The sequence below is a fragment of the Amblyomma mixtum genome, chromosome 2 (assembly GCF_055824585.1).
Source record: "Amblyomma mixtum isolate Tamu chromosome 2, ASM5582458v1, whole genome shotgun sequence".
NCBI lineage: Eukaryota > Metazoa > Arthropoda > Arachnida > Ixodida > Ixodidae > Amblyomma > Amblyomma mixtum.
The window spans coordinates 89,177,838-89,197,604 of record NC_143013.1 but is presented as its reverse complement, the minus strand read 5'-3'; the positions used below and the strand labels follow the sequence as shown (position 1 = coordinate 89,197,604).

General features: G+C 46.1%; 1 protein-coding gene and 1 pseudogene across 1 annotated transcript; both read left to right on the top strand.

Annotated features, from left to right (window-relative positions):
* Nucleotides 1-9,315: 9,315 nt before the first annotated feature.
* Nucleotides 9,316-13,928, top strand: LOC149360082 (uncharacterized; annotated as a pseudogene).
* A 3,822-nt stretch (nucleotides 13,929-17,750) lies between these two features.
* Nucleotides 17,751-18,998, top strand: LOC149360081 (uncharacterized). The gene is made up of 2 exons (XM_089567777.1): nucleotides 17,751-18,539; nucleotides 18,796-18,998. Exons 1-2 carry the CDS (start codon nucleotides 17,855-17,857, stop codon nucleotides 18,996-18,998), a joined length of 888 nt encoding a protein of 295 aa, XP_089423903.1. The 5' UTR covers nucleotides 17,751-17,854.
* Nucleotides 18,999-19,767: the final 769 nt, after the last annotated feature.

Here is a 19,767-nt window from a genome sequence, read left to right as displayed (position 1 = left end):
AACGTGACACGTGGATGCCTTCGGCGCTCCGTGTAAGTTGGAAGAAGGCGATGAAAACGAAGTTGTATAGTATTTTGTGCGAATTGGAACTTCAGTTTAATTTTTTTTTGTGGGACGTTATTGGATCTTCTCGAAACATGTTAACGTCTCTTAAGCTGTTAACATGTTTGTTAACATGTCTGTTAACATGTTAAGCTCTGCTAACGTAGGCAACTGGGTCAGTGATGAGATGCTGAGTGTATTTCGTCTTTGTTTCAGTTGCATTGTTCGGTTCCCAAAAGGTATTCTCTGTTCTGGGCACTCAAAGCTCGAACTCAATAGACCATCTCGGGGACGAAAGCACGTTCGCCATGAAGACTCAGCAGCGCCGCCGAACTATTCTTAAATAAAGTGCGAGCCAGTCAAAGCAATGTTAACAGAAAATAACCTTTATATTGAGCTGGTACAATCGAGTGATAAACAAACTTATCAGGAAGCAGACTATCCCCGTCCCACCAGATGCGGTCGGCTGGATATGCAAGCTCTGCAAGTCGAACACCGTGCACCTAATCTGGTCTTACAGGCATTTTGCAAGGGAGAGGAACAATCAGAAACCCTGGCGCACGTAAATTTCTATGAAAATTGGACCGGCCCAACAAAGACATGGAGGCTACAATAGTTACATTCTGGAACTTGATATCAGCAGCTCATATCCACCTCATCACCATCGGAGTAACGCAAGCGCAACGATCTCAAGGTTTTAACAAGACTTCAGTCCCTAACACTCCTTTTACCAAACTCCAGACTCGACCTGGTCTTTTTGTGAAGTAAGGCTAGTCATTCATTCTGGCCTGAACGAAGTGATGAAGGATTGGCGCCGTTATGATGAGCCGCTGATCACACCCTTGAATTGATTGATTAAAAACATCTTTATTTGTCCAGTATTCTCAGAACATGTGGGTGGGCCGCCTAGTCCGGTAGTCCATTGGCTGCTGCGGCTGCGCTGGCCCTCCCCACCAGCCAGTGCTGACGATCAGGATCATCGCTGAGCAGAATAGCCTCCCACTGCTCCTCCGAGGGGTTGGGAATGGGGTCAACTAAGGGATTAAATTTGCATGCCCACACCATATGGTAGAGGTTAGCTACCTCTCCACAGTGTGGGCACTGCGGAGAGTATAGTGTAGGGTACCACTGGTGTAATTTAGCTGGCATTGGGTATGTGTTGGTTTGTAGTCTCCTAAGGGTGTTCTCTTCTAACTTATTGAGGGATTTGTGTTGTGTTGGGTACTCCTTTCTGGCTGTTCTGTATGGCGCGAGATTGTCAGCATACACTGCTAAACCTATTATTAGGTCACGGCACCCTTCATGGTCATCAGGGGGAGACGCCCGGTATAGAAGAGCTCGGGCATGCCTGTGGGCGGCTTCGTTTCCTCCTGGTAGTTCCAGGTGACCTGGAAACCAGATGACTGAGGCTTGGTTGGGCAGATGCTTAGTCAGCAATGACAACCCTGACTTATGAATTAATCCGTAATTGAAGTTGCGACAGGCGTTCTGGGAATCAGTGAGCACAACGGCGTTGGGGTTAGATGCTACAGCTAATGCAATAGCTGCCTCCTCTGCGTGAGTGGGGTTAGATGTTTTCACCGAGGCGCAGTTCACCATCGACCCTGAAGGCGTTGAGACTACAATAGTCATGACTCCATTGTTTGGTCCTGCTGCATCCACGTAGAGGGTGTCAGTTTGCTTGTCCCATTTTTTTCTGCAGGGCTTCCCCTCTTGCTTTCCTCCTCTCGATGTTATATGCGGGATGCATATTCCGCGGAATGGGATGCACGTTGATGCGTCTTCTCACATCGCGTGGGACCTCTTTCCTTTGGTCGATTGTATAGGGCTGATTAACATGGATACTCTCGAGCAGTTCTCTGCCGGGTGTTGTAAGTGCGAGCCTATTGTGTTGTGAGAGCCATTGTGCTTCCCACATCTCTTTGAGGGTATTATGTACTCCTAGAGCCATGAGCTTGGCCGTTGGCGTGGAGTTCGGTAGCCCTTGAAACTTTCAGTATACAGGCTCACTGTGACTGCACTCTGAACACGAATTTGCCATATGGAAGTGGAAAGGGGGAAGCTGTCCTCTAGCGTACTTTCTTTTAGGGGCGGGAGATGCTACCCAAGTACCGGGATAGATTTTCATCACTAAATAGGGCGATTGCTTCCTCCTGGCAGCAGAGGCATATTCCCGCAACAAAGCATAATAATTTGATGCAGTTAAGAATGTAAGGAGGATTTTATATGCGGCACCGGAGGTCTTGAAGTGAGCAAATATATGGGATGGAAACCTGGGGTAAAATCTTCGGAACTATTAAAACTTCGCATGTTTTGAAGAAGGAATTTGTTTCTGTTGCCAACTGTGAGTACTCTATATTTTTACAGAAGGAAATACACCCCAGGGCTGGGTCCCCTGCCCCTAAAAGGGAGTGCAATAGAAACAACGTACTCTCTTTTTACTCTCAGGTAGGCTAATTTGTGTTTAGGCAGCAGTATTAGGGAAACCGCGTAGTGAGCCTACTGCGGTGTCATCTGGAGCACCGGGTCATTCATTAGCAAGAACTTCATTTCTGTGTTTGCGTCAGGACAGTGTCGTCGACGGCCTCAGTCTTTCCCACGACTAGACTAAGCTGCATCTGCGGCACCTCTACAATAGCCCTTCAAGGTTGTGGGCGACTCACAACTGCGAGAGCCTCTGGCGTCTCCGTTCACTAATGTGCACTACTAACGCATCCAGGAGCTCTCCGAATTCCAAATAAAGAAGAGCCCAGTCAAGGCTTAGACAGGCATCATAAAGCCATCCGTCTCCAGAAGGCCGTCTTACAAGGACAAGGCGTACGCCTTCATGGTTGAAAGACTATACCATGTGCATTTTTCGTCCAGTGATGCGTATGATAAGCCATTTTTTCATTCGAACTCTCCGGCTATCATCCGAGTGAGATTTTCGAAATACATATACCGTGTGTCCCAAAAATTACTGATGGATTTTGAAAAAAAAAAAAAACTGTACTACCTTCCTCCCTTCCCTTACGGCGTGGTTCAGGTGTTCGCCGATATATGTGAGAGAGATACTGCGCGATTTCCTTTCCTCAAAAACCAATTTACCAATTTTGAAAATCAGTAAAAAAAAAGACGGAATGAGATAGAATTGTATTGTTTGCGGCCTTACGCTTAGGAAATCAGGGAATTTTATTCAAATTTAGTTTACATTTCCACCAAGAGCTGGCGCTGATAGCTATAGAAAAATAAAACACCTCTATGAAAATTTTGCTAGGACAGTTGCAAAAAACTAAAGAATGACATTTTCAATGTAACCACCAGATGCTGCGACGACGTGGCGCAATCTGAGGCAAAAGTTCCCAGACACCCGTTCTAACATGTCACTTGGAATTGTCTCACATGCTGTAGACATGTGCTGCTTCTGCTCCGCAATTGTTGGTGGAGTTTCGTGGTAAACCAAACCTTTCAGGTACCCCCAAAGAAAAAAGTCGCAGGGCGTCAAGTCTGGCGAATAAGGAGGCTATGCCATGCCACTTCCTGTATGCTTGTCGTAATCCAAGGCAATCATATGCTCACTGAAATGTTCGTTCAGGAAATAAAATACTGCACGCGTTCAGTGTGGACGAGCGCCATCTTGCATGAAGCAGGAGGCGTCCGGACGGTCCTCCAAAGCGGCATGTATCGCCACAAATTCTTCCAGTATCCCAAGATATCGTACAGGATTTACGGGTTACTTCTTGAAAAAATGGCCCTATTATTCCTTTTGAGGAAACCGCAGCCCATACCAATGATTTTGGTGAATGCAGAAATGATGGTTAAGCAATATGAGGATTTTCGCTTCCCCAAAATCGCGAGTTCTGCTTGTTGACGTAGTCATCGAGATGAAAATACGCTTCGTCTCAGAACTATACCGCTAAAATTCGATTATTTCCTGAACGTAAGGCCGCAAACAATACAATTCTATCTCATTCCGTGTTTTCTTTATTGATTTTCAAAATCCATCAGTCATTTTTGGGACACACGGTAAATGCATTTTCGCAGATGCCTGATTATGTTCATCGGTGGGCAGTTTTAGCGCAGACCGAAGCGGCACCCTGGTTGCCGAAAGGCGGGGAAGCGCCATGCTTGTCTCTCAGGCTTCTCTCAAATGACGTACTCGCTCACATGACTATATGGTGCCATCAGAAATCTGCGCACATGGCAGGAATCGTTAAGTGAGTGTGAATGAGGGCACACGCAGCGCCCACGCGGAGGCGATTCCAACGGTAACGAGCAGCACGCAAACACGGCAAGTCAAAGCGCCGTGACTTCGGACTTCGTCGTGCCCGATCAAAGCCTCGGAAATCTTTCGCTAGGGGGAAGCACGGCGCTGTCATCGCGCAGCAAAGTTTAGGTGCTTTATAGTGGGGTCCCTACTCGTACTACTTTACCTTGTAAATCCGCTGACATTGTGAAGGCGCGGAAGTGGTCGAAACGGGCTAAAATAAAGTTTACCCTTACCTGATTTCTTGCTGAAATAAACTCTACCGTGTGCCTTTTGCAAGCCTGTCAACCTTTAAAGGAGGTAACGCCTGAGTCTTTCTGTGGATACTTGAGGCAGAAACCAAACTATGCGGCTTTGGCAAGCGCCTCGTACATGTAAACAAAGCCAGGTTTCCGTGTTCAGTTTCGCTACCGACCGAAATGGCGAAAGCGGCTGTCGAGGCAGCTTTGTTTTAAGTGTGTGCAATGGCTTCCGATGATGTTTTAATGGGAAAGCATTACATGGCTTATCGGTAACGAAACCCGGCACCCGGCGTTGTTCCGAAAGCCGCCAATGACGTCACTATGGTCTCGCATGAACTCAGCAGTGGACCATACGATTAATTGGCGTTCATAAACACGGTGACGTCATCAGCAAGAAAGAATGAAATTTTTTCCGAAGGTGCGGGGAAATGGACGAAGCACCTCCAGATTGCGAGGCGTGCACGCAACCCACATGTACTTTGCCTGACCAAATTTCACTGCAAGTCTGGTTGATCCCAAAACTGCACACAAGCTAAAAGAACCTGCATTGTGGAACTGTGTGGTTATATTGGACGCCCTGCAGATATCCGATTCACTTCTACAACACACACACTTTTGCACTGCAGCTTCATTGAAATTGCCTTTGCTAGTGTTCAGTTCCTTTTCGTTCCTTGTGAAAGCAAACAGCCAGCATCTCATTCTCCAAGCAATGTGTCGACTTGCCTTCATTCAAAAAAATGTGTGCCAAAGAATTTCTCGTCTTGTTCAAACGTGATGAGGTGCCCAGCTCTAGATCGCATTACTTCCTCTCTGCGCCCACAAAAGCAATATATAACGACCTGGATATGAGAACAACATCAAACCCTCAAGTGTGTGCTCTGCACGGTCTCTTCTTTGGAAACATTCTGCGTTCAAGGTGCTCGCAAACAGTGCTGTGCATGTGAGAAATATCAAGTTGGAGCTCATTCATCAAAACGCAAAATATCTGAAAATTCTTTATTCAACAGCATTGGCACATGCTCAAATGAGCTACAGCAAAGTCGCGAACAGCCTCCGGCCGACGAGAAAGGCCTGCATTGATTTAAGAAAACCAACACGAGCAATAAAGGTGCTCTGGAGGGGGGGGGGGGGGTATGTTTTCTTTGAATGATTAGTTTCAAATGCAGACAACATAGCCAGAAATTAGGCCCGCACAAGTAAAATACGCATGGACTATTTGGTTTTGCGAGACTTGACCTCGTCAATCTGCGATGGCCAATGAAAATACTTTCATCTGTTAGGATACCCAAAGTAATTTTCACTACTGTTTTTGGAGATTCTGTGAGTAGTAATCTGATAAAGCCGGTACATATTTCTTGTTCAGAGAATATATCACTGAAGTAAGTCCGAAGCAAGCTGACAAAGTTTCTCATCTGCAGCTACAGTGGTGATGTGCCCGCATGTCTGTTACAGCTGTATATAGCCCAAAAAGCAGCCCAAACATTTTTCAAAGATCACTTTGAATTCATATTACTCAGCCAACGGCACAGCGGAACTGAAACACAATTGGCTGAAAGCCACTCCGCATGCTTTTTACCATACCAACCATGTTGGCTGACTCCTCCTACTCTCCGTGGTGACGTAAAAAAAAAATGTGGGAGCCGGGGCGTTTGTAAGAATGTTCGCAGCATGCACACTGGGACTGCAAGAAATCCTGTTTAGTGCACCATAGCCCTAACCTGTCAGCTAGATGTGTCTGCGCGGAAATGTTTTTATATTAGTAGCCTTAGCCCAGTGCCATGGTAACAAGAGGCATGGCACACTGGCCATCGCTAGCATTGTGCACAGCTACACGCATAGAGCTAGTAAGCAATTTGAAATATTTTCAAAACAAACATCTTTAACGTTCTGACATAACTGAACTCTCAGCCATACTGCTGTGGTATGGCACGCAGGGTTTCATGCCCGAAAGTTGCACTCTGGCAACAAGGAACGCCCTAGTGGAGGGCTGCGGATTAATTTAGACTGAATGTACGTGTTCCTTGACGTGCACTGACATCTCGCAGCAAACGGGAATTTTTACACCTTTATCGAACTGTGGCCAGGATTTGACTGCACCACCTTGGAGTCAGCAGCCAGAGCCGTTACGGCGGACCCTTTAACTGTATTTCAGTTAGCATCACGGACCGGTGCTGACCAGCAACCTTCTCAGAGTATGAATAAGGAATCTAGAGATAGGAACAAGAACAAAAATTCACAAACATCCAGAAGCTCACATTGTAGATTATGACATGTCTGCAAAACTGACATCAAAGGAAGGAGCATGCTTGATGGGGGGAAAAAAACGCTGCTCCCCAAGCGGTGCACATACCATCGCAAGGTAGTTCAGGAACATGCACAACTTTAAAAATTAAATATGTGCTGCTGCACGCACTTTAACTGCTGGCAGCACTTCAGGATGAGACCCTAGCATAAACATGAGCAAAGAATTCTAGTGCTACAATGCAGGCAGTTTGCAGGTTTCCTCAAGAGCAACGGTGCAGTATCCAAGCATTGTGATAAAACTGCGGGCAGGCAAAATGTAGGTGGACCAGAAGCATGATGATGTTCACGCTGAAACCTGTAAACAGAGAATATAATACGTGAAAATGCATACCGAAACAAACTCTGCCATGGATACATGCCTCGGAATGCATGGGCCCCATTTAAGGTTTTGGCATGCCAACATTTCAAGATGTGGTTTGCTTCAGACAACCACATAAACTGCTCTAAGAAAGGCAAACCACAGATGCATAGAAAAAAAAATTTGGAGGGACCCGATTACCACGTGTGTTAGCAATTCAATAGCATTAGAAGCCGCTGGTGCCTTTACAAGTGACCTCGCTTCCCTCCAGCCAATTGGCGAATCTTATGACTAAAACTTTTTCCCCCCAATCAGGCTTTTAATACTCGCATTAAAAAATAAAACCTCGAAAACAACGAGTAAAGAAATGCCGCATACACTCGACTAAGGTTGCACTTTTATTTCGCAATTTTGGCAAGGTATGGCCCTTACACGAAAGCGACACTTGTTCAATCTCCCAACCATACTACGGGAAAACTACTTCACTGTACTATATAGCCTGACGCTACATCTGCTGTCCAGTTGCAGGCACCTGTTTTCTTCGTCGGTATTGCTGTCACTGATGATTGGGCCCGAATCCTTGCTACCCTTGTAAATGAAGTCATTTCTGTTGTATTCATTGCATTTCAAATTCCTGTAATTTTAAAGCATTATGTCTGGAGACACCACACACCAAGAATTGAAAATCCACGAGCAGCAAACTTAGTTGTCCAGTCGGCATCATTTCATGGTCGGCCGTTTCCATTGGCTCTGAGCACATGCATCTGAATTCTGCTTTAAATGGCACACAGCTGCAGAGCAGTGCACGTTTGAAGATGATAATGATGATAGTAGCAGACAGCTGTCATTACTGGTAACTCCCTGGGTAGTGTACCACACAAGGAAGGCTGCACATGCATGAAGTGCAGTTGCTTTTTGCAAATTTTTCTCTCCCCCGTAATTAGTGGCTCCCAAGGCAGGCATAGTGGCCGATACACGAGTGCAGGACCCTTAGTCAAGTGTACATGGTACATGCATAGAACAAGCAAGTGGCATGTTATAACATTCAGTCATATTCTTCTGAAACTTAAAGCACAGGAGGCAGCTTACCACAAAAATATTTGCACACACACACACACATGCACACAAAAAAGAAAAATGATGAAACAAATCACGCCTGAAATTTCAATGAGCGTGATGTTCAGTTGGCACTGAAATCACTGTAAGCAGCCCATAGCAGCAGTAACCCAATCTAAAGGAATGCCAAGGTATGCTTCTACACTTCACTATTTCACCGCTTTTAATATTTTGTTTGCTGACACTTAGCATACTAAACACAGTTCTTGCAGGCAAGGCACTATTAGTTTGATTTATTATTTCTTTTGCCAGCTGTAACAAATGTACACAAATAACGTTATATTTTTGTCACTATGAATTCATTTTTGTGTAACACCTGCTCACATACTTCAGTTCTTAGAAAACTAAGCCTGACAGCTGCAGCAGAAATGCACGACATGGAAGAAAAGCTGCTGTATATTCGACTTGAGGGATGCGAGGGTCATCGAAACCTTTTCAGCAACCCTATATATGACCTGGATCGCAGTATAACCTCAATCTGTCTGCCTGTCTGAAAAATCACTAATGTGACAGAAGAAATGAATGCAGCCGGGAAGAATTTCTTACTCGGAACGTTTCATTCCTCAGGTGTAAATCGTCAGCTAGCTACTGGACTGCACATTTGCTTGCTATAGCTACATGATGAATACTTCATGGCCTTTTTTGTGTGCATATTGAAGGACACGGACCAGGAAATAGTTTCTTTTCATCACGTTACAAAACTGAACAGATTCGTGTTCAAAACAGTCAAGGGGACAGTGGATGTAGTAGTTCAAAGGGGGAAAGCACAAGCGTGCATGCATCCTGTACCTATTTGTCACAAACAATGCAGTGCACTGTTTCCATAATTCGTTTCGTTTGCTACCGCTTGTTCCACTTTGCTCAAGTCAACACATGACTAGCAATTAGTAAAACGAGTACTAAATGCTTAACATGCGCGCTACTGTGTGACAGGTGCGTGGAGTCACGGGAATAGTCGACAGTGCAAGATAGCGGTTAGACCAGTTCAAAAATTATGAGAGGTTGAGTGAGAAGTAAGAATGCAAACATGCCACGTGGCTGATGTGGGATATGCTTTCAAAGCCAGCATGCCAGATTTCACAACGTCCTGCAAGTATGGGGAAAAAGGCACAAAGGACTGGATGCAACTAACACAATACGCGCCGCAAAAGAGGACAATAACCTTTCAAGCACAGCTAATTATGCTACACAACTGCAGACTGGGCGAGCTGGTATTTATAATTTTCCAACAGCACTTCAGGACGGAGAACGAGAGGGGACACAGACTGCGCTGACATGCGTCGTGTAGTGCTCACCTTCAGTCGTGCTGAACTTGTGCGTGCTGTACTACGTCGGCACAAAACCGTGCAGGCACTGGCAGTCCTGCATCAAAAGGGACCGATTAGTAAAACTTGCATTTCCACAAACGTCACACGAAAACGGCGTTGCAGCATTTTTCACAAAGGGCCCACACTCGTTAGGATGCTTTCCTTTCAAATGAAAATTCTTAGCAGTATTAGAAGCATACCGCATTCAACAGAGCGGACAATTATATGTATCTTTATGTGGTGAAGCTGTTCCATGACGCTAGTGGTCGCACAGATAAGCGAAGCACGTGAGCATCGTGAATTCGGAATGTGGCCGCCGTCCACCGTTCTGCCGCCCGCGCCACCGACACATGGGGACGATCCGAACTAGGGAAGTCTAGGGATTCAACTCGGCTGAAGTGAAAAAATCCAAGCAACACTGTGCTCTCTGGGGGTTACTCGAGGTTATTGGCGGCGGTTTTTAGCCGCTCCCCTTAGAACAATTTACTGTGGCCAGCACAGCTTTCTCTCTAAGTCAAGGATGCGTAAAGTTTGAACTTGAATCCCGAAAACTGCGGTCGAGCAAATCATTACACGAAAGCCTTCTCAGCCTTTCCTATGTTTTTAACGTATAGAAACTCATTTCCTGTAATCACCATTACAGGCGGAAAATTGTCGCGTATTGTTGCTGACTTCATGACACGGTCTCGTCAGTTCCTAAGAAACACACGTTGGCCATTTTATGCTTTGCTTTTCAAGCTGGCCTCGAAAGCTGCTGGAAGAAGTTGCTATTTTCCTTATTAAGTTAAGATTCGAGTTCTATGTCACTATACCCTGTCTTACCATGCCATGCCGAATGCTGGCGCCCTGTTGGCGCGTTTGTGTAGAAAACCAGGGCATGTTTGTCGGTCTATGTAACTTACAGCTAAAAGTTACTGCAGCGATTACAAAACAGATAAAAACAGTCCACGGACTCCGCTTCGGCAGTAAAGCATTTCTGGGAGCGGAAAAAAAAAACCAGTTTACTTAGCCCAGTAAACATGGCGCTGCAAACATGAGAAAGATTTTAGGCCCCAAAGGTGTGTGGGAGCACCACCAGGTAGCTCAGAAACAACCCTCTGAGAGTGGCAGGAAGTTCTTGATCATATGCTGCTTACTTTGAGCATCCAGGAAGATTGGCTTCGCGTTAACTAGCTATTCCGCTACATCCTGGCATATATCTGTAGCCGTCGAATATTATGTTGTTTAAGAAAGTTGGTTAAAATTTATTATTTCCTTAAAAACAACACAAGTTAAGCTTTCCAGAAGATAATTTTTCGACACACGATAATCAACGCTGGGGCGACTTAGGTAGTGACTATGGTTCAACCTGCGGCTTAGCATAAATTTTATTACGAGCACCTTCACTTGAACAACACTCATCGGTGTGTTACTGCATTGGATGCTGCACTGGTGCGGCAGTGACTTCACAGTAAGCTCACTTCACCACCCTTATTTCGTTTATATGTTCTCTGAACCACAAACATGCAGCAGCTTTATGAAACTATTACGTCGTCTCCAAAAGGAGCAAAAAAAATACTTCAGTAGTCTACACGGATTACGGTATTTTAATCACCATTCCAGGATGATGAGGCTGAGTCTCGCCAAAAGAAAATAGTCCACGCGTATTTTTAGTTTCGTGGCCATAATTTCCAGCATGTTGTCCGTGGCTAAAAATATTTACTCAAGAAAACCCAAAAAATGAAATAAATGCAAGATGAATTATTCCAGAGCACTCTCTAGTGAACCTTTAAACGTAGGTTAAGCCTTATGTGATCGTGGAAGAAAGAACAGCGTCCGTGTGTGAGACGTGACAAGCAAAGAGGACCCCATGTAATTGGAGGGAATAACTAACGCTTCGTGCCATACCCTTAGAGGGGAGCTTAAGGGTCCCGTCAAGTTTTTGTTGCAAGATATTATCTACGTTAAGGAAGTTGCTTTTAAACTATTTTGAGATTTTCCAAAGAAGGTGTGTGCCACTTTTTATGCGAGGACAACAAAAATAATCCCGACTTGGAAGCGCGTGCCTTGAAAAGCCCAGGCAAGGAAAGAGAAAGAAGTTCCGCATATCACGCGAAGAAGAAGAAAAAAATTTGATAGCTGCCATTATAAAGAGGTGAAGAAGAAGAAGAAGAAGAAGGAGCTAGCGGTCCAGAGGCAAAGCTGTCCCGAAAAAAAGTCCAGCAAGGAGAGAGAAAGGCCAGCGTGTCATCGGTTTCCGCCATGAAGGAGAAGCCAGACCTTAGGTCTTCGTCGGGTGCGGGCTCCCGAACAACGAAAGAAAGGCGCCGTAACCAAGATGGTGACCCTGTGGGAGCTCCCAGAGACGACCAGCCACCCACCGGCGCTTCGCCCACCGCGAACCAAGCAAACAACGTTCCGCATGCGGCTGATGACCAGGATAAGAAGGGAAGCTCCGTAATCCCGAACGCCGCAGATACCGAACCACCCAGAGACGACCACCGGGGTACAGTTCTGGCGCCAACATCGAGCACGAAGAACTCTTCGCCGAACACCGGCATCGAAAGAATTCAACTGCAGGGCAGCCAGGACCACGGTTCCAGGGAAACTGCCAGAGACAACCAGCCACCAGGCAGCGCTGCGCCGAACTCGGACGAGAAGCACTTACCAGGGCTCAGCTGTGTTGCACGCATCGCGTCAGCCTCCAACACGGTGAGAGCGCTGTCGAAACCCTTAATGCCTAATTGCAAACAGCTCGAATAAAAAAAAAACTCTTTTTTTAGCATTTATCCGCTTGGGATGACTCATAAACGCATTCAGACAGAAGAAGAAAACTTTTGCTGTTAAGAATACCGAATGAAAACTGGCCGTGGTTTAGTTCTGGTTAAACCTGGAGGATTGCGAAAGCAACGTCTGCGCGTAGCCATATATTGTTGCGTGAGCTACACTGCCCGCAGTCTCGCCGTTTCGTCTGCTCTTGCACAACCATACTGCGCATGCGCGAGGAGCAAGTAACGTCACTACGCGCAGCTTGCGTGCCTCGCCGAGCGCGCCGCCTTCCTTTCCTTAAAATGATCGGAGTGCAAAACGTTGACAACGCCAACGCCAATGAACACAATGAACCTTGATGGCCTATGGCTCCAGCGCCGCGTTTCTGGCACAACCTTGTCAATGCCTGCAGCTCACATCTGTCCCTCATCGACCCACGTACCTATAAGCACGATCCAGGCGTGCGCTTAACCTGCAAGCCAGTGTGCGCGCTTTCTTTCCTTAAAATGTTCGGAGTGTAAAACGTGGTCAACGCCAACGCCAATGAACACAATGAACGCCGACGGCCTATGGCTACAGCGCCGTGTTTGTGGCACAATGTTGTCAATGACAACGCATGCAGCGCACACCTGTCACTACCGCCACTTAGCTTAAAGCATGGTTGAGGTGTCCACCATTCCAAGAGGGCAGTTATGCCCCTTTCCTCTGGTTCAGGAGTGTGAATTGCTGGGCTAGTTGGTTCATAATAATATCAGGGTGGAACCAGCGGAACACAAGAAAAATGGGGGACACACAAAACACCAACCAGCGGTGTGGTGTGTGTTCCTCCTTTTTTCTCGTCCTGCGTCTATGTTCCTCTGGTTCCACCCTGACAACCCTCTGGTTCAGGTGTCCACCGAGATGTGGACACCTCGCCCTCCCCTCACGCTGCGTATATCCTGGCATAGCAGAGCTAAGCTACTCTAAATTTTATAATCACCACAAACCACGCAGATGGCGGTGCCCAATCGCTACTGCGCATCAGAGAGGAAGAGAGATAGAGAGGGGGAGACTGTCGGCGAGGCGATGGAGCGCCAGCTGTGCGCCGTGTGACGGCACCCGCTGCTCGCGCATGCGCATCTGGCTTTTCCAGAGCTCCGCGAAATGGCTCGGCGACTAGCGTAGTGTTGCTTTCGCTAGTAGTGTTGCTTTCGCAACAGAAACGTCCCAGTGTGACCTTACGCCAGTAATGGTTGCCGCAAATCACGAGGAGCCACCAAACGTCATCATTACGATTAGGGTCAACCTTCCATCTTTAGCCGCTATCTCGTTGCTGTGATTACAACCACCCGCACCCACAGCGCAGCAGTGTGTTTTAAACACTGAAGCCTGTTTTTATGTTTCGACTATGATGCAAACTATCGATTTTCAATTCTGCAGTGGGAGAGAACGCTTTTGGAGCCGTCAAGCCGGCAGTGCGTGAGGAAAGCCATGGGAGCCACACGAAGAAGTGGCGAAGCCCGACTCCTTCGCAACGGAGCAACAAGCCATCGGCTCCACTTGCGAGAAAGATCGCGCGGGTGGCATCGAGCACTACCAAGAAGATACTGGAGCTCAAAGTCGCGCAGCGCGAAGAGTCTGTCTGAAGCTCGTCTTCAGAAGAATCTTTATTTCTTTTGCTATAGATAGACCTCCTCTAAGATAAATCGTGCAATATTTGCCAGAGTTGCCATGGTAACTTTTGTGTTTGGCTCTTGGATATAGAGGAGAGACACACGCAACAGACGGCTGTAAAAATCATGGCGTGATATGGTCGCTGTCGTCGCTTACGTCTGTTGTAACTGCGAACTTGACAGATGATTCGGATAACCCCCTTGAAGAGTTTTCCCTGACATTAGCGCACTGTGATATTTCGATATAATTGTCATCTTAAGCGGCGACTAATCACAAACTCCAGCCTTCAGCGTTCGTCTGGCATTGTTTACATAAAAAATTTCCTGTTCAGGACCCGCGCATATTTCCTGTCATCATTCTGGTCATGTCTTTGCAATAGTTACGGGCGCCGAGCTGAGGTGCAGTTGTCTATCACTGTTGAAAAACTTGTGGCATTGTATAGTACGATTTTTCAAGTACAGTGCAAAAAAATGTCGACTGAAACTACATTCAATCTTTTATTAGAAACTGTCGACAAGTGGCCTTAACAGGGGAGTTTATCTGAATAAAATTGGATGTTTTTGCTCCATATATTTTAGGAACATATGTTTGAATAACAAGCGCATTTGTAAGTTTTTGAATTCACCTGCGGTCTGACCTGCACTGCTCGCTAGATTTCATGATTACATAAATGTGTGCAGAATGAGCAATATGTTCAACCAGTGGACAACTCGTAGACTCTTCGGCAAGTTTTGTACGCCGACAGATACGTTTTGAGGCGTCATAAGAAGTTTGTCATACCTAACGCTCGGTTCACAAATTAGGCCCAGAAATGAGCCTTCAAGAAAATACAGCACAAAAATTACCTTTGCTGAGCTGCACCTTAAGCATATGTACTGCCTTTGAGCCGACAGTTATGGCTGGGATGTAAAGTTGTACAGGTGATATATATGTGGTTATATGCGCTGGCGGAAGAATGCATTGTGGTTATATTCTGTTTGTCATGATTATATTTTATTAACAACTACTTAATGGTGCTTAAGGTGCCGTCTGGTCGTATTTAACATAACAGTCCATTCGTTTTCGTCTGGGTGCTACAAGTAAAAACCAGGGTTTTAGCCGACTTCATCTCTTCCTAACATGCCAGCATGTACAATACCATTATCATCATCATCATCATCATCATCATTTATTATTTCCTTGAAAACCCAGTCAAGGTCATTACATAATAAGGAGGGGGGAGACAGTGATGTGAAAAGCCCGTACATAAACTCAAAGCAGAGCAATAATGAGGTAACACAAATATCAATAAGACTAACAATCCTATCGGGATATCCGACAGACAGCAACAGATATTACCACCACCCATTTCGCGTATGCGGGGCTCTGCTGCTCTCGAACGAAATCGGAATTGTTGCCCCCATGGAACCCCCGCCCCCTCCCCCAATACAACTGGACATGTAAGGGGACCCGGTGCCGGTTGAATCTTTGGTGAAGATCCCGGTCTTCCTTATCCACAACCCTCTAGATGCTACCCCCACCCTCCAGCTCTTGCAATAGTAGTTCAAACAAGTGGCTGGTTTCATCAAGCGTATGAGGGCACGCAACCATGCTTTGTTCTCACTCGAGACACTCAATATGACAACGCGATAATCATCAGCCGCATCACATATCACCTTCGGTACCATATACTGACTCAGGGCCATACACAACAGACGGACATCTCACTTTGTAAGGCCTTCATCTCTTCCCTACCTCTTCCACGTGCAGTTAGCATGACTCGTCTTCTGGCCACCAGTACTTGCAGTACTGTGACGGAATGGCGATTGGTGTCGGCGCGAAGACTAGCCGTTTATTCTTTGTTCGTGACAAGATCTAGGGCTTCTGTTTCCTAGCTGACACCATCGCAGAGGTCACTGTCGTCCGGGTCACTATTACAAGCCCCCAATAAAAGTCCAATTGCAACGCATGGAGCGCATGCTCCACACCAAATTAGGGCCTCCGATCTGGTTTTTTATCGTACTTTTTCGTCCAAGTGGTGACCTGTTCAACGCTTGGAGCCTGTTATCTGCGCCATTAAAATCTTGAACGCATAAACTCATTCATATTGATTGTAGCGAATTTAAACTGTAGTTATCGCTCAACCTGCGGCTTAGCGCAAACATTTTTATGAACACCTTTACATGAACTGCACTACTCATAGCCGGAGTACGTTGGATGATTCACTGGTACAGCATTGTGCGTCAATATATATCTGGGATAATGGCTCCACTGCATGAACAACTGCTTATACATATCCCTAGAGCCCGATGAGACGTGTCAGCTCCGGGTGAGAGAAGGGAGGCATCAATAGAGACAGAGCAGAGCTGTGATGAGACGCGCCTATTCTCTTCGGCAAGGACATATGAAACAGTGAAAAAAAGTTGAAACCTCCTGAAAATTTTTATTAAACGTCTCCTTAACTTAGAAGAGACACAGAAGGAATTTTAAGTTCAACTGAAACAAGTCGGTCGACAAATGTGCACTTTATTTGTGAGAATCGTGGACAGGTCACCGACCAACGTCAGCATTTTAAAGTTAAACAACGCTTTTTTTTACACACGAAGACAGAGATTGAACTTTGTGCATCTCACTTTTCGTTTTCCGACGCATTGCGTCGTCCAGCTTGCAGTATTCTGGAATATGATAAAAATTGTCGCCACGGGTGTCAACGTTGGGCAGTTGTAGAGGCCTTGGTCCGTTGATTGCGGGCCCGCTATTTGCTTTTTCAGCCCAGGAGTTCTTTGTTGGAATCCCCGAATCAACGCTTCTGCGATGTCTTACTTTAACTGCAGCAGGGGAAGCACTTCTTTGGAGCGTCCGTGGATTGGTTGTCACGTGGCTCCTCAATCCAGCCATTGTGCACTGCAAGGACAGGGAAGCGTGTGAAAAATCAGATCGTCCAATTTCTTCATTTTATTTTGATCTTTTAGTAGGATACGTACCTGTAAGCAAAGTCCACACTGTCCATGCATCTTTTGTACAGTGAGGCGATAACACTCAAGAGAACTTAAAATTTCTTTCTCCGCCTCAGATAATTTCTCTCTCGTGTGTCCATTGGATCACACCCAATCGCACTCAACAGGAAAGGAACTACCCTTACTGTCTTTCCAATTTAGTAGGCAGACTTTTCGGTATTTACTCATCAGGCAAGCATCGTCACCTCGGTTCCTCCATTCGTCATTTGGCAGGTTTGCGCCTCCCCCAAGCATGCGGTTTGCATTCATTGTGCCTGCCAGAAACAATTGCTATTGGGTGCTTTGTTCTTTCTTCGACGCTTTGGGTGTCGGATGAAGACCTCGGATTCCTAGGAGGAAGACGCGAGTCCCGCGGCGTGTGCCTCCCCTACTACTACTTCTCCCGCGTTTTGTAGCGCATCTTGTATCGGGCCGATACTCCCTTTGGTGGTCCAAAGGGTGATATCGACCACGTACAAAAAGTATTCTAGGTCTGGGATTTTAGCGAGTTCGTGTGCCATTTTGATGACGGTTATATTGAATAAGAACAGGGAAAGGACCGATCCTTGCGGCTTTCTCTTCTAAAGGTGTCGGATTTGATTGTGCCAATAAGGATTTTAGCCGTTCTCTTGGAGAGAGAACCCTTGATGTAGTTAAATGTTCTTTCAACTACATTGAAGGGTGAACTGGATTCTAGGATCGCTTTGTATTTGACGTTATCAAATGCTTTGATTAAATCTAGAGCTAGGACTGCCTGGTGCTCCTTTCTAGCTCCTGTGATAGGACTTCGTTTTGCTAGTCTGACCATCGTATCCTGTGTTGACAAATATGGTCTAAAGACAACCATAATGTTCGGATATAAATTCTCTTTGTGCATGTGCGACTGAAGCCTGTCTCGTCTGACGTGCTCTATCAGTTCTCCTATGCAAGAAGTAAGCGAAATAGGTCTGACGTTTTCCAGATGCAAGGAAGAAAAGAAGTATGCACAAGATTTGAAACCGCGTGCCTTCGAAAGCCCAGACAAAGGAAAGAGAAAGAAGTTCCGCACACCACGCGCAGAAGAAGAAAAAATGCAATGGCGAGCGGTCGACGCAAATCTCTCCGGAGAAAAGGTGGTGGAAAGAGAGAGGAAGACCACCTTATCGTCAGACCACACCAAGAAGAAAAAGTCACCACGCAAGTCTTGGCTGGCTGTGGGCTCCCGAAGAAAGAAAGAAAGGCACCGTAGCCGAGGTGCTGACGCTGTGGGAGCTCCTAGAGGCGACCAGCCACCCGACGGTGCTTCGCCCACCGCGAACCAAGCAAACAACGTTCCGCATGCGGCTGATGACCAGGATAAGAAGGGAAGCCCCGCAATCCCGAACGCTGCAGATACCGAACCACCCGGAGACGACCACCGCGGTACAGTTCTGGCGCCTACATCGAGCACGAAGACCTCTTCGCCGAGCTCCGGCATCGAAACAATTCAACTGCAGGGTAGCCAGGACCACGGTTCCGGGGAAACTGCCAGAGACAACCAACCAACAGGCAGCGCTGCGCCGAACTCGGTGGAGAAGCACTCGCCAGGGGCTCAGCTGTGTTGCACGCATCCCGTCAGTGTCCCGCAAGGTGAGAGCGCTGTACGAAGTCTTTGTTAGATAGCATTTATCCGCTCGGAATGTCTCATAAACGCATTCAGACAGAAGAATATTTTTTTCACCTAAGAAGCTAGTAAAGCTTGCCGCTAATTACGATGCCCCACCAAAGGTCATAGTCAGGATTAGGGCCAGCCTTCAGTCTTCAGACGCTACCTTGTTGCTGTGAATCGAATCACCCGCACCCAAAGTACTATGTGGTCGCACGCTTTCAATTTTCAATTTTCCAGGAGGAGAGAAAAGTTTTGAGACCATCGAGCCTCCGGTGCGTGAGGACAGCCATGGGAGCCGCATGAAGAAGTGGCGAAGCCCGACTCCTCCGCATCGGAACTACAAGCTAACGCCTCCACTTTTGAATAAGACCACGCGGGAGGCACTGAGCGTAAGCAAGATACTAGAGCTCGAAGTCACGCAGTGCGATAAGTCTGTCTGAAGTTCGTCTCCAGAACATTATTTCTTTTGCTATAGATAGATCTTTTCTAAGATAAATCGTGCGACATTTACCAGAACTGCCATAGAAACTTTGGTGTTTCAGTTCAATACAATTCATTTATTTTCAACTCGAGGTTGAAAGCCCCCTGGCAAAAAAGCTTTTCTACGACAGCTTGAAAAGTGCATGGGGGCCCTTACATGGCAGCAGTGGTTAAGACTAAATTATTGTGAGTACACATCTTCAAACAATCATTAAAAAAATAGAGCACAATAATTAACAAGACAATCGTTATTCATGAAAATTTCAGGTGATCGGCGTTCTGCCTCAATTCACCTTGAACATTAGAAGACATTGCGAAATTCACATATGTCATTCGGACTGTAATACAGTGTTAGCATGACTATTGTGCAAAGGTTGTTAAATGGGTTACAAAATAATGTCGCAGTTATTTTCTGCTGTAGGTCTCGATATATACATCCCTCTTTTCATAATCATTGAGAAGAAATGGAAGCAGGCACTGTAGGGACTGACAAAGATAATTGGTGCGCCGGTGTGGTGCAAACCATTTGTCACAACTCCGAGTACGACCTTCGCTTTTTTGTTCACTTAAATTTGCGGTACTCTTTAAAAACATTTGAAGGGCATTATTTCCAAAAAAGAAAGTATGCAGTAAGCGAAATACTAAATAATGTTTTGCTTTTGTTATTTTATACTTCAGGAACAATTCTTCTGTCGACTCTTGCCTCTTGAATTTTGGCTCTTGGATATT

Excerpts from the sequence above, each read along its gene's own strand:
- LOC149360081 (XM_089567777.1), top strand. The coding sequence starts at position 17,855 with ATGCAAGAAGTAAGCGAAATAGGTCTGACGTTTTCCAGATGCAAGGAA. Across the intron at positions 18,540-18,795 it reads TCCCGTCAGTGTCCCGCAAG|GAGGAGAGAAAAGTTTTGAG; the intron begins GTGAGAGCGCTG and ends TCAATTTTCCAG.